The 15,285-nt window shown below is 40.3% G+C and overlaps 1 protein-coding gene across 1 annotated transcript in view; it reads left to right on the top strand.

Moving 5' to 3' along the window:
• Positions 1-15,285, top strand: part of LOC102748111 (lysosomal-trafficking regulator) — a 153,245-nt gene that overhangs the window by 120,361 nt on the left and 17,599 nt on the right. The window contains exons 35-38 of the mRNA XM_081823169.1: positions 2,465-2,605; positions 5,261-5,478; positions 10,729-10,959; positions 12,608-12,797. Coding sequence (XP_081679295.1) covers positions 2,465-2,605; positions 5,261-5,478; positions 10,729-10,959; positions 12,608-12,797 — 780 coding nt within the window. The remainder of the gene's footprint in view (positions 1-2,464; positions 2,606-5,260; positions 5,479-10,728; positions 10,960-12,607; positions 12,798-15,285) is intronic.

The raw sequence follows: 15,285 nt of genomic DNA, 5'->3' as shown, positions 1-15,285 counted from the left end.
AGCCTGTAGGCGGGGAGATTACTTAGAGGTGAATTCACTGACTTGTGTGCAAATAGGGACATACGCTCCTATCGGTTTCTAATGAGGACTGTGGTATGAGCTCCGAGTTGTTCCTCGTGGCCCGCAGAGTCCTTTGTGGGGTCATCATCCATTCATTTACTCACCCCTTCTTGAACTTCTTTATGTATTTTTACTCACATGCCACCTCTCGGAGGAATGGATTGTGTGTGGTCTCTACTTGGTCCACAGAAGGGGCTTTCTTCTATTTGTCCCCATGCAAGTGCACAGAGCCACTGTTCCACGTGACAGCTGTTGTGATACTTGAAGACTATTGCCCTGTCCCCTCTCTCCCTCTCAGTCGTGTTTATCCCCAAGCTAATTATCCTTCGTTAATTTGACATCAGTTTGAGAGCCTCCTATATGCAGGGTCTTATCCCGGCTGCTACAGGGATACAAAAAATAAATAAGATCGTTCAGTACTTACTGAAGAGTTTTTAAAACTAACGTGTAAGCCATCCTTGTTTGCTCTGGTTTCCAAACCTGTCACTCTTCTGATCATCCTTCTGGACGTGTTCTGGTTTGCAGATGCCCTTATTAAAAAGTGGTACTCAGAATAAGAAAGAATATTTCAGATGTGGTTTGGGACTGCTGCAGTGTGTAACAGAACTCTTCCTGCCCTCCACTTTTTTCGTGTAGCCAAGAATCTATTAATACAAAACTCCCAATCGACTGAAATTTCTTAATTTTTTAATATTTATTGCTAGTATGCTAAGTTTTCTTCATTGTGTATTTAAGAATGATTTAAAAAAAAAAAACAGAGGCTACTGCAATCCCCATCAATTTCATCTGATTAGCTGGAAATGATTTATGTTGGCTTTTGAATTTATCTCTAGACTCCGGGCTTAGTCCAGGGCTTCTCACCTTGGCCCTGTGGTCATTTTGAGGTGCATAATTCTTGTTGTGAGGACTGTCCTGTGCATTATAGGCTATTTTGTAGCATCCCTGGCCTCTACCCACTTAATGCCAATGGCATTCCCCCACCAGTTCAGTTGTGAGAACCAAAAATATCTCTAGACATTGCTAAATGTCTAGGGGACAGAAGTGCTAGCTTCAGAACCACTGGTTTAGTACATGCACGTTCTAGATTATAGAAATTTGTAGTACTACTTTTTTTTTAAGTTAAAAAACAATGAAGAATTTGACAATCTGAACAGAATCCTCAGTGTGCTTCTTTCGTGCCATAGTTCTGTAATCTCTATTCTAGGTACTGTGACTCTGCCATAGCCTTACAGAATTGCTTTTTCTAGATGCCATTTAGATGGGTTACTTTTTCCCCTGGGCTGACTGACTCAATAGATGAGAAAGTAATAAAAGTAATAGAAAATGTTGCTGGACAGGGAAGCGCAGACTTGGGGAAGAAGCTTAGCATATCTTTCTAAAATTGTGCCTTGCTTGATGCTGAGATTAGTCTGTGACAGTCTCTAAATGAAAAGATAAGTTCAAAATTTCAGCGACTTCAAAGGAGTTTTAGATGGTACAGTGTACACCACTGGTGTCCTCAGGGCTGGCCTTTGGGTATCGTTTCATGTTCTAGGCTTGCCCTGTGGCTCGGGTCTGCTAACTATTGACAGGAAAAGAGACAGGTCAAAACTCAGTCCTTAATTCCTACAGCAGAAAAACTTAACAGAGGAGTGACTGTGTTTAGTTTTTTAGTTTATAGGAAATTGTACTTCATTCTTTAGTTCAGTTATATCTAAAAAGGAATGCTCTCCCCCCAAAAAAGAAAAAAGTTGTCTTAATTATTAAAGGTGAAGGAGGGCACCTGGGTGGCTCAGTTGGTTAAGCGTCTGCCTTCAGCTCGGGTTGTGGTCTCAGGGTCCTGGGATCGAGCCCCACGTTGGGCTCCTCAGTGGGGAGCCTGTTTCTCCCTCTCCCTCTGCTGCTCCCCCCTGCTTGTGTTCTCTCTTCTCTGTCAAATAAATAAATAAAATCTTTTAAAAAATTATTAAAGGTGAAGGAATAATTTTGCTTTCTGTTGGGGAAAAAACTGTTTTACACACTTGAACTTTAATTTACCTTTAATTATTCATTCATTCAATAAATAAGTCATTATCAAGTACTTAGTATGTGCTCGTTGTGGGTGATTCCTCAGGTCCCTGCTGTTATGGGACTTTAATTCTGCTTGAGTAAGCAGATAGTAATCAATCAAACAAATAAATGATATAAATTCATCCATTTATATGTACTAGGAAAACATAATATAGATTAAAAATACTATAATACGGTCTCAAATTATGTATAGAAATATATATTTTCAAGAACATGAATAACCTCTTTAAAACTGGAAAACAAAATGAACATCATTTTAATCTTTTCTAAGTAGCAGAAGTTAAACTAATTATAACAAGCTTCAAATAGAATAAGGTCTTTGTGTCTTAACTGCATTGTTTGTCTTTCTTTATAGATCAAAGTTTTGACATTCCAGACAGAACTTTTCATTCTACAAATACAACTTGGCGCCTCTCATCTTTTGAATCCATGACTGATGTCAAAGAACTTATCCCAGAGTTTTTTTATCTTCCAGAGTTCTTAGTCAACCGTGAAGGTATAGCAGTAAATCGTTTCTAATTTATAATTCTGTACTTATTTTATACTTTTCTAAAAATAAGAATAGCTTTTTTTAAGTCCTATAATTTGATCCCCAAATAAGAGAAATACCTTTATTTATCAAGTCTATCATTTTATTTCCAAGTGAGCATGAAGATTGTAACTATTTTATAGGACTAAATATGTGTGGAAAATTGGTAACTTTTAACTATTAAAGGTATTTGTAAACATGTATTTTAGTTTTTACAGAAATGCTTCTTTTTTCTGATTGTAACGGTTATCATATGCTCATTATTTTAAAAAGTCATGAATTTATTGAAAGCACAATGTAAGTTAACCAAAATCTCAATGATTTTATGCAGAGTGACCAACTTATAAATAAAACACCCTAGCTAGAATCTTCTAATACCAAAAAGGAATAGTAGAGGATAAAATCAAATTTTTTGTGATGCCAATGACCAATAATCTCTGCCAACCTTACCCATTTTTTAGTAGAAGACCAGGTAGCTCTTTGAGAGATGTTTGTGGGTCATTTTCCTACCTTACTTAATTTTATATTTTTATGTGACCTTTAGGAATACATGAAATTGATAATTATATCTTCAGAGAAGTTAGTGTTGGGAAAATTGCTTTAGAATTTTATTCTATACTAACTGGCCCCTCTGGAGTGGTTTGGAGAATCGTTAATAAATCCATGCGGCTAATCACCTGGAGCACGGTTCATAGTGTTGCCCAAATGAGAAATGCCTCAGTGTTGTCAGCACCCGCAGTTTGGAGTACCTGCCTTGTAGCTTTCGGCTTGGGACTCATTTCAATCTATGCTTGTTTTCTCTGTCCATGGTTTCTTATATGTATGTTTCCGTTATCTCTGGCTGCATAACAAATACCTCCAACACTTAGTGCCTCAAAACAACAATAAATTTATTGTCATTACAGGTTTTGGAGGTCAGAAATTCAGAAGCAGCTCAGCCCAGTGCCTTTAGTGGTTTGGGCTCAGGGTCTGCATTCAGATTAGCTGGAGCTGGACCAGCCAGGGGATCAGAGAAGCTGGGGGCCGGCAGGCATCTCTCTTTATGTAGTGTCCATGGTTTTCCATGTGGTCTCTCCACGTGGACTAGTTTGTGCTTCCTCACAGCATGGTGGCCTTGGACATTCTCCTTGGCAACTCGGGGTTCCAAAGGCGAGTGTCCCAAGAGAGAGACGAGCAGAAGCTGCAGGGCCTTTACGAACCTCGCCTTGGAGGTCACAGAGCGGCACTCCTACTACATTCCGTTCACCAGTGCTGCCCACATTCAAAAGGAGGGAGCATAGACTTTGCTACTTGATGGGGGAGTAGCAGGATTCTGGAAAAGCCTGCAACACAGCAAGGGTTGTTATAGCTATTTTTGGAAAATATTGTTTGCTATCATGTACATCATGTCCTTTCCTATCAGCATTCTGATAAGCCTTTCATTGTACTTCCAGTCATCTGCTGTGTGTGAAGAGTGCCTACCTGTGATGTGTCCCCAGAGCATTTGACAGTTGAGAATGATTTGAGTTTATACAGACCCCCTGCTGCTCAGCCCCTCCCCAGCTCAGCCCTTAGAAGTCTCATTCACTATTGTTAAATCAATAAATCCCTGTTGCTTCTCCTGAAGCTGCCCACATAGAGTTCTGTAGATTCTTGGCCAGTCTGTCCTAAATCACTCTGCAGGTGTCTATAGGATGAGCTGAGCTTTTGGAGATGACCCCCACCCTCACTCCGTGTTCATTTACATAAGCCCTTGGTTTATATTTCACATCATATCATTTCAAAATACTTCCAAAATTAGTGAATATCCTTCTAACTGTTTTCACAAGATCTAGAAGGAGGCAGACAGCAACTTAATTTTATATGGCGTGTAATCAGCTTTTAAGATTTCCTTTTTAATTTATTTTAATTTAATTTAATTTATTCTGTTATGGTGTTCAGATTTTCTGTCCATAAAAGGTAGCACAAAAATATTTCTATAACATTTCTTTTAGGACAGTTGTGGTTTTTTTTTTGAAAGAAACACTTCTGAGATTTGTGTTTACACTAGCAGACTAATGAAACAATTAGAGAACAGCTTATTTAGATCACAGAAGAACCCTCTAATTCAATGTGTTGGGATAATTTTGTTGTCCATAGGAATGCTTAGTGGAAATGTCAGGACAGACCTCCAGACTTAACATAAAATTAATAGTTCATTTAGGAATGTGTATACTTTGCATTAGTTGGATTTTTTTAAACTACAGAATGCTAGTATAAATTTATTGTGATGTTAACACCTTAGTTTGATTTTAATCGAGTTTATAATTGAATAGCTATTTAAGCACTTACTACATTTGAAATTCTGATAAGTAGAATGTTGAAATTAGTTGGCAGTGATTTTCTGCTGTTTTTTCAATGTGATATAAAGTGGTAGAAGGATAAAGTTGAAAGATCTCAAATTTAATGAGGATAGCATTAACCCATGTAGTTCTATCAGTAGGTAAGTAAGTAGATGAGCAGTGATGTCAGTCTTCTCTTTGCCTCTGCTTTCCCTGGTTATAGCACATAATATCTGTTTCTGGAACCTCTTAAGACCTGCTCAGTGGGCCAGATGAGGCATGCTTTGGGGAGATAAACATTAATATTAATCTTCTCTTTTAGGTTTTGATTTTGGTGTGCGTCAGAATGGTGAACGGGTTAATCACGTCAACCTCCCTCCTTGGGCACGTAACGATCCTCGTCTTTTTATCCTCATTCATCGACAGGCTCTAGAGTCTGACTACGTGTCCCAGAACATCTGTCAGTGGATTGACTTGGTATTCGGGTATAAGCAAAAAGGGAAGGCTTCTGTTCAAGCCATCAACGTTTTTCATCCTGCTGTAAGTGACCCTTTTAAAAATATGCATTTACATAAGGCAAAACCTGAATAAAAGGTTAGTTGTTGGGCTGTTTCTTTAAAATACCCAAGTTATCGAAGAGAATTGGCAACAGCTTAAACTGTTGCCCAAGACTTTTCAGGCTTTATATTTCACCTCCTTAAAAATAACTAAGATGCTATTCATCGGGGGTTCCTCCAGACCATCCCCAGGCTGAATGAGGACTTAAAGACTTGGCAAATAGTCGTACTTACAGAAGGTTTATTACAGTGATGAATACAGTGCAAAATCAGCAAAAGGAAAAGATGTATAGGGCAAAGCTGGAGGACACCAGGCACAAGTTTCCAGGAGTCTTCTCCCAGTAAATCACAAAGAACACGCTTACTTCCTCCAGCAACATGTGTGATGTGGTCTAGCCGGGCAGCTCATTAGAGACTCGGAGCCCAGGGTTTTTATTAAGGGCTGGTAATGGAAACACTCCCTCTCTCGCATGTACTGAAATCCTGGGCTCCCAGAAGGAGAGCAGGTGTTTAGTACAAGCCACACAGTTCGTGCAAACAGTTTAGGCACAGTAAGCCACTCTTATCCAGTTAGGAAATGGTGGGAACTCTCCTGAAATCCATGCTGCCATCTACCAGCCAAGGGCAACCTTGCAAGCAGGCCTTTCCAAGGAAAGCAGTTTGGGCCTGCCACGTAAACTCTTTTCAGCACAATGTAAATTCCTAGAAGTAGAATTGTTATACTTTCACATATTCTTTTCGATGTTGTTAGATAGGCTACCTTTAAAAAAAAAAAAAGAAAAGAAATCTTATCTATTAAGGAAACATTTCACTTGCTAGGCTCTGGGTGTGTGAAGGTGAGTAAGATTCAAGTGGGGACAGTGGGGCGAGAAGGAAAGTTGGGGTGGTTATGCCTACCCAGGTATGGTAGTGGGGTCCAAATGAGGCTCTAGAAGGAAATTCCTCAAGGAATGAGAGACAAAAAGGCAAACTACAGGGACAAAGCTATAGCCTAGTGTTGCCTAGTGGCTACTCAAAGACAGTGAGTACAGCACAGTAGCTATTAATCCACTGCATACAACGTTTAGCCTCTCTGCTTTCCTAACTTTATAATTAAAAGGTAGGGTGAGACTGATCTTGGACTTCCACTCCAGCTACAGTTCTCTGCATAGGTTCATCAAGTATTTATGACAAATGCAGTGAAAATGTGCACATTGAACCCACAGTAATGCACTCAGTACCTGGGCTGATTTATGCCAGAGATCCATTCCTGAATAGCAGTTTTAAAATAAAAATCTCTAGTCCATTTCACTCAGTAATTATTTTAAATACCTCTAAAATAACAGAAAATTCAATTCCTTAAGAGACTTAAGGTCTAGAAGACAGAGTAAGACAGATTTACTGATAACCCTGATAAAAGAAATGCTGTGGCAAAGTGTTTTGGAAAGGGAGAATAATACAGTTTGATGGGTGAGTAATAATTTTCTACGTAAGATTAGTATAAAGTAAAGGCAAAGCTTCAGGTATAATTTTTGACCTTCATTCATATTTGAGCTAAAACGTAACTTTAAAACCACCTAGGAATTTTGACATTAACCTCATTATACTCTGTGCCTATAATCCTAGCATATCTTTTCAATTATTCTTATGTAAAATTCACATTAAAAGTATCTGCATGTGGAAATATGCCACATAATTGTCATTTTACTGACAATTTTTGTCACTATTTTTTTGGGACTTTAGAACTTAAAAAAGATAGTTTATGGGCACCTGGGTGGCTCAGTTGGTTAAGCGACTGCCTTCGGCTCAGGTCATGATCCTGGAGTCCCGGGATCGAGTCCCGCATCGGGCTCCCTACTCAGCAGGGAGTCTGCTTCTCCCTCTGACCCTCCCCCCTCTCATGTGCTCTCTCTCTCTCTCAAATAAATGAATAAATAAAATCTTTAAAAAAAAAGGTAGTTTATGCCATTTTTCTAGGAATTTGATAACATTCAATTCATGGAGCCAAAGAAAGTGCAGTGATTAAGTACACAGTCTCTGAATGCAGAATTGCGTTCAAACCCTCACCCTGTGACTCTGCCACTTGCTGTGTGACCTTGGGCAAGTAGCTTAACCTCTCCGTACCTAAATGTACAAATTTGTAAAATGTGAACAGTAATACCAACCTCATAAATAAGGGAGGAAATTCATACAGGATATTGTCCACCATAGAACTAAATATAAATAAATGTTAACCTTTTTAAGGAATGTAGAAATGCCTTTTGATCTTGATTCATTGCTCGCTAATATATAAGGTTTGCTTAGAAACTGATACCATAGAGTGTAGAGAACCACTATTTTCAAATAAATTTTTTAAAGCCCTGGCTAGAGGATTATTCCAGTCTTCATCTGAATTTTTGAGTATACCAAGTCAAGCAGCTGTTAAGAATGACCATGCCTAGATAAGCATTTATAACAAGTATTTTATCCCTTGTGGCAGCAGCGGGGGTGGTGGCGGCGAGGAGAGTAGTGTTGAAGATTCTTTAACTTCCGAAGAATCTTTGAGATTTTATTTTGGCATTTATAGAAAGGTTATGTCTAGATATGTAATGAAATATGCCTACATATGCCTGATGAAATGCTAAAAGCTACATTGTACAAGCCGGTACGCACAGAACATGACAGATCTATACCCAGCTCCTGACTGCTCGCTGTAGAAGTCAAGAAGGAAATGCACATCGCTCTCTACCTGACTCCAGGGGATGACAACACGAAGAAGAAAAGTGTAATAGCGCTCTTTACATTAAAGAGCTTGCAATTTTCACCACACTTTTTCAGAGTCACCCACAGTTTTCGTTAGAACCTAAATAATACTCTCCTGAACTACCTACCAACATCAAATCTTAACTTCATTTTTGCCTTTTCCTGTATATCACTTTAAACAGATGACTTTTTCCATAACTTAGTATTATACATGAAGTCTTTTGTTTTTATTATTCCAACACTGAGGGATAAAGAAAAGGACCATGGCAAGTCCTGAATCTTCACTCCTCTTCCAGTCTGATTATTGCCCTGACCCTGCCCCCCTCCCCCTTTCTCTTCAGCTTCATGTCCTAAGAACAGTGCTTCACGGGAGGACGCCACTCTCTCTACAGTGTCTTGGTCAAAATGGAATACTTTGACTTTGTTTCTTACCCAGTCTTCCACGTCCTGCCGGAGAGGTGAAGCCGCCTCCTCCATTGGCAGCCTCACCAAGATGACCGAGGGAGGCTGAAGGGATCTGCAGCACATCACAGCCTTCTCCCTGCCAACCTTCTAGTCCGTTTTAGCGGTGTATGTGAAAACCTCCAAAGCAAACACAGAGACAGGAAATCAAGATTCACTGAATCCTCTCTGAGGATGCATAAGACATACATGCGTTGCTCTTGAGCTTACAGAATGGAAATCGAAAGACTTTGCTTGGTTTTCAGTGATACTGGTGTTCAGATTCCTGACTCTTCTGTCCGGGGAAAATGCAAGAGATAGAGACCTCAAAAATCTAGGCTCCTGGGGCGCCTGGGTGGCTCAGTTGGTTAGGCGACTGCCTTCGGCTCAGGTCATGATCCTGGAGTCCCGGGATCGAGTCCCGCATCGGGCTCCCTGCTCAGCGGGGAGTCTGCTTCTCCCTCTGACCCTCCTCCCTCTCATGTGCTCTCTCTCTCATTCTCTCTCTGTCAAATAAATAAATCAAATCTTAAAAAAAAAAATCTAGGCTCCTTACTAATGTCTATATGTGTGTAAGAAAACATGCCTCAATAGCTGATATTCATAGACATCTCCAACATGGTGTGTGTGAGTGAAGGGAATGAAAAATTCTTTCTCTACCCTTCAAGATCTTCCACCTGGACTAAGAGTTAAATTTACGTAAGACAGGTTAATAGGAAAAAAACACCAGTTTAATTATGTGCACACAGAGGCTCAATAATGAAATCAAGACCTCAAGAAATGACCAAGGCAGGCAGTTTTGACACTTTTTAGACAAAGAGATGATAAATCTGTGAGGAATTGATAGGACAAAGAAAACTTAACTTTGGGAGCTTCAGTTTGTAAGGATCTCTAAAGAGAATTTGGGCTAGGGTAGTAAATTAATGAAAAGTAACAAGTGTTGTTTATACACCCTTTTCCACTCTAAATTTCCCATCTCTGGTGATAAGGATGTCTCTTTACCTCCTGCTATGGGGAGGGTACCTTTCACATGGGAAATTTATTTCCTGCTTTCAGGGGGACAGAGGAGGGTCTGGGCCTCCTTCTTACACAGGCTATCTCCTAAGTAACTTTTATTTAAAATAATTGATATGCTTGGGGTGCCTGGGTGGCTCAGTTGGTTAAGCATCTGACTCTTGATTTTGGCTCAGGTCATGATCTCAGGGTTGTGAGATCAAGCCCTGTGTTAGGCTCCATATGGAGCCTGCTTAGGATTCTCATTTTCCCTCTCTCTGCCCCACCGCGTCATGTGATCTCTTGCTCTTGCTTTCTCTCTCTCTCTAATAAATAATAAATCTTTAAAATAAAATGAAATAAAATCAATATGCCAAAGTGGTCCATCTTTGGGCAACCTGCCCTTGGCCCCTACATGAGTTAGCAACAGAAAATTATCCTATGAAACCAGCCATTGTGTCTTGAGAGAAGAGTAATCAGAATCTTTCTTTGAGCATATTAATGTCAAAGAACAAAAGAGTATTTGGGTATCACATAATTTCAGGCCAGATACAAATGGCTTTGAACTTCTAGTCTTCATTTCTACAAATTGAGAAAATCAGGACAGGGTAACCCCTTCACTCTTCACTCTAGTTTTCTGACCAATATCTGACAGGCAGCTACAGAAAAAAATACATCCACTTGCTAATCTGCTTGTTATTTTGGATGAACTCAAGTGAAAATCTTGCTTATTTTTTCATCTGTCCTCATTGAAAGACAAGACCAAAGAAAAACCTCATTTGGATTTTTTTTTTTGCATTTTCAATTTTTTTATTATGTTATGTTAATCACCATACATCATTAGTTTTTGATGTAGTGTTCCATGGATTTTTTTTTAATTAAGGTATAATTGACATAAAACATTATATTAGTTTCTGATGCTAACCGATCAAAAACATTTAAAAACCATTTCCATTTGAAATAGAGGAGAGTAAACTACTACCTAGAGAATAAAACAAGTTATTGTTTCCCCTCTGGTGTCATTCCAAATCTTGCTTTTTACATACCTCTTGTTCTCTTTTAATCTTTTACCCTTCAGACATATTTTGGCATGGATGTGTCCGCAGTCGAAGATCCAGTTCAGAGGCGAGCGCTGGAAACCATGATAAAAACCTATGGCCAGACTCCTCGTCAGTTGTTCCAGTCGGCCCACGCCAGCAGACCCGGGTCCAAACTCAACCTTGAAGGAGAGCTTCCTGCCGCTGTGGGGTTGCTAGTGCAGTTTGCTTTCAGGGAAAACCGAGAACAGGTCAAAGAAATTACCTATCCGGTATGTCATTTGAATTTCAATAGAATCCAGCAAAAGACTCAACTCTGCAGATGTCAGACCCCCTCTGAGGCTCTAGGGACACCACGATGAGTATAAGGGTCCCGGCCTGAAGGTGCACGGCAGCCAATGAACCCAGACGCACACCGTTAACAGTGATACCCTGTGTGTGGTCATTGCTGTTAATGAGACAAGGTGGGGCTCTGGGGAGCAGGTCAGGCGGCCAGCTCCCAGAGGGCTAGTAGCAGGGAAAGGCTGCCGGGGCTGTGGCCTAACAGGAACCTGCCCACCGGAGAAGAGAAGCCGTCCAGGACTGGAGAATGGTCTGAGCGTGGGCATGACTGTACACACATTCATGGCAGGGCCTTGGCCAACTTCCACCAAAAGTACTGACCGGAAGTGTGAATGTTTTGGCTTACAGTTAAGGGAGAACCTTACATATGTCTTTGGCCTCCCCCGATTATAATGGTAAAAAGTATTGCCTCTTAAACTGGGAAGTAGGCATAATGTTTACTTTGAAATACAAAAATAAAGCAGGCAAACCTTAAGAGTAAAATGGATTCTAACCCTGAGCTAAATTCTTCCATCAGAAAAGCAGCAGAGGATGGAAGCCCGTGAATTATAAAATGTAAGGGTTTATGGAGAGGAATGGCAGAAAATGAAAAGGTGTGGGAAGGAGGTTGGGAAGAACCTTAGTGGGCACATAAAGCAACACATCCCCAACTGCAGGAAACTGTGACCCATTTTAAGAGAAAATGGTTTTCATAGACCTTGTTTTGATGACTGTTTCTTAAAATAATGTTACTTAAATACAGTAAATGTAGAACACAGAAGACATGTAAATTGTTTATGCTCAGAGCTCACATATGTCAAATTTGCATGTTAAGCACAAACCAGAGTGATACAAGCAGTAAAATTCAAATTTAAAACATCCGTATGATAGTGTTGTTTTGCCAAAACCAGATCACCAATGTTGTGTTTCGTAGTTGAAAGCTATTCTATTCTATTCTTTCATCATGCCAAAATGATTTAAAAGCACATCCCTGAAAAGTAATAAATGCCATTTAATCTACACTATACTCAGAGCTAACTAACTTTGCAGTTGGTACGTGTAAAGATCTGAGCTGTGTGTCCGCTCACAGTGGGACCCTGGTACTGACCTGCCTCATTCCCATCTCAGGACCTTTGTGTCGACTGTTCCCTCCACCTAGGATGGCTGTCTCCAGACGAGCCCCATTTTGCTGTCTCATTTCTTTCAGGTCTCTGCTCAGATATCCCCTCCTCAGTTCCCTGACCCTGAATCTAAGATAGCAGCTCCAGTGTTCTCAGTTCTCTCCCTCCCTCTTCAAAAGAGCTTTCAGCACCTGATGCGCATGTGTCTGTTTATTTCTTGTCTGCCCCTCATCCCAGCTGGAAGGCAACTCCATGAGGCCTGGGCTTCGTCTATATTTTCGTCGCTGTGTCTAGCAACAAGGAGCATATATTTCTATATGCTAAGTATGGGGGAAGTAAAAAAAAAATTTAAATAATTCTTGCCTACAGAGGGCTTATAATCAGGTTGCTTACTCTTTGTTTAGAATTTAAGTTAGAAGTCATTCTATATTTACTACCTTTTTAAAAAAATCATACTTTTTATTTTCCTCTGTTTTAGAGTCCTTTGTCATGGATAAAAGGCTTGAAGTGGGGGGAGTATGTAGGTTCTCCAAGTGCTCCGGTACCTGTGGTCTGTTTCAGCCAGCCCCACGGAGAAAGATTTGGTTCTCTCCAGGCTCTGCCCACCAGAGCCATCTGTGGTTTGTCCCAAAATTTCTGTCTTCTGATGACATACAGCAAAGAACAAGGTAAAAGAAAACATAATGAGAATCACTCTAGGTGTATTTTTCATGAGATTTAATGTTTCCAGCTTATCTCTGCCACTATTTTATGTGTAAGTTTTGAACCCATGGTGAAAAATTGTTCAAATTTGTGGTTATTTAGTGCAAAGTAGGAATTAAACATACCACATGGGGGGGAAAAGGGGGAGATTAAATGCAGTGCCATTTGAAATGAGAGGAGGAGTCAGAGACAAGAATAAATGGTTATGTTCACAAGATGAAAACAATATCAGTCTTCTAGAAATGGACCTTTTGAGGCTCTTGACTCCCAGATCAGGCAGAGTTATTTGGCCAGCAAAGCTAGTACCTCAGAAGGGATAGTCATGAGATTAAAACAAACAAAACAAAACAAGGAAGTCATGATAGCCTCGAAAACAGGTTTTAAAAATAGGCATGCCTGGAAAGCAATCCTTTTCTCACCCTCTGTGCACTAACTCGCTAACAACAACACATGGAAAAGTGCTGTAATTACTTTATGGTTAATGTAATTAACCATTTCGTTCAATGTAAAAGAACTCTCCCTACTTCCTAGGCCTGGGCTTGGGCACTAAAATCAATGAGGATGCTCGCCTGTTCATATCAGGTGTGTGCAGATGTGTCTAAAAGCCAGCGTGTGGACTAGATGCTCCCAGACAGTCACACTGTTTGGGTTTAACGTGATCTTTGACGCACTTCACTCCTTGGGGTCCATGAGCCTTCCACCACGTACAGCTTTGCACTATAAGGGTACAGTAGCCATGCCGAGCAGAGAGCACTCAAAGAAATTAAGTGTGCTGGCTGGACCACAGTTCTTTGTAGACTTACTCTTGTTTATATCAGGAATCAATGATCGCCTTTATACTTGTTAGTAGTAAGAGAGGCTGCTTATCATTTTATCTAAATTTAGTGAATTAATAGGATCAGATAAATCTGTCTAATCGTAACTACTGTAATATCAGTGTTGCATTTAGTTGTGAGGTGTGTTACAAATAATTTACTACTAATAACACTTAAAGTACCAAAATGTGTCAGTAATTTACATTTAAAAAATTAATTAGAGTGGATTGAAGTTTGTTTCTGTTGAGCAGAAGAGAAAGGGCTGGTGTTACCGCTTGGCACGATGGGACTTAAATATGTCAAATGTAATTTTCAACCTATCTTATTTGTGCCACTATAGTCCGGGCCCTTAATAGCTGTGTTCATTCAAATTATGCTTTATTCCCTTGTAGAATGTATTTGGGGCTTGCCAGCATCGAGGTTGTGTGGGGAAGTAGTATAATACAACAGATTATAATACACAACAGTATAATACAACAGATACAATGAGTTTGCATCCCAGCTCTGATACTGTAGCTGTTTGACCTTGAGAAAATTACTTAAACCTTCTAAATCCTGGCTTTTGATCTATAAATCGGGAATAACAAAAGGATTGACCTCACAGGGTAATTTACTGTAAAGATTAAATGAAATAATGTAGGGAATGATTAGCATAGTGCCTGACTCCTTCTAAGTGCTCAGTAAAGGTCCATCAGGCTGTAAGCACCCCGGCCCCCGGGGCCCCGGGGACTATGCGAGCTCTCACTGCCGCACCCAGCATCTTACAGTGCACGAGAGGAGTGCTCACCCACCCCATACTGGCTTCTGAGAGCCCTGCTTGCAGAGGGGGGTCGGGTCACATGCTACAGCTGCAAGGTGCCGAGCGCTGCTTTATCAAGTAACTGTATGGTTTTGCTGAGCTATACATGCACAGAACAATGTAACTGCGGCGGTTTTGATGACCTTAAACCCTTACTTGAAAATTGTGCCTCCAAGTTGCCTGAGATGCTTTTTTTTTCCAAAGTATACTTGCCTGGGTCTCATTTGAGCCACACCGTGTCAGAATCTCTGGGGCTTGAGTCCAAGCCTAGGCATGCTGGAAACACCCATTTTCGTGCAAACTCATGTTTAAGATTCACTGTCCTAGTAGGTAAAGGAGAAGTTTATTTTTCTTAAAAAAAAAAAAAAAAAAAGATGGTGCATCTTGTAAGTGATGGAATGAGAAACTGGGGGCAGTTACTAGATGTACTTCATTCATTGAGCACGTGGGCTACTGAGTGCCCACTATATGCCAGGCATTACAGAATGAATTTGAGAGGCCCTGAGCCTCATAGAATGTGGTTCCTTTCCCTAGCAGCTTATATTTAGAGGAGCTTTTATTAAGTGAGTATATTCCAGTTCCTTTATTGCCAAACTGATGTCAACATTTGGTATTGTACTCAACAAAAGAAAACAAAAATCTGGGGCGCCTGGGTGGCTCAGTTGGTTAAGCGACTGCCTTCAGCTCAGGTCATGATCCTGGAGTCCCGGGATCGAGTCCCGCATCGGGCTCCCTGCTCGGCGGGGAGTCTGCTTCTCCCTCTCCCGCTCCTCCGTCTTGTGCTCTTTCTCTCTCTCACTCTCTCTCTCAAATAAATAAATAAAATCTTTAAAAAAAAAA

The sequence above is a fragment of the Leptonychotes weddellii genome, chromosome 6, assembly GCF_054177405.1.
Source record: "Leptonychotes weddellii isolate Sample4059 chromosome 6, ASM5417740v2, whole genome shotgun sequence".
NCBI classification, from domain to species: domain Eukaryota; kingdom Metazoa; phylum Chordata; class Mammalia; order Carnivora; family Phocidae; genus Leptonychotes; species Leptonychotes weddellii.
Note: the sequence above shows the minus strand (reverse complement) of the source record. Positions and strands in the feature narration are given on the sequence as shown.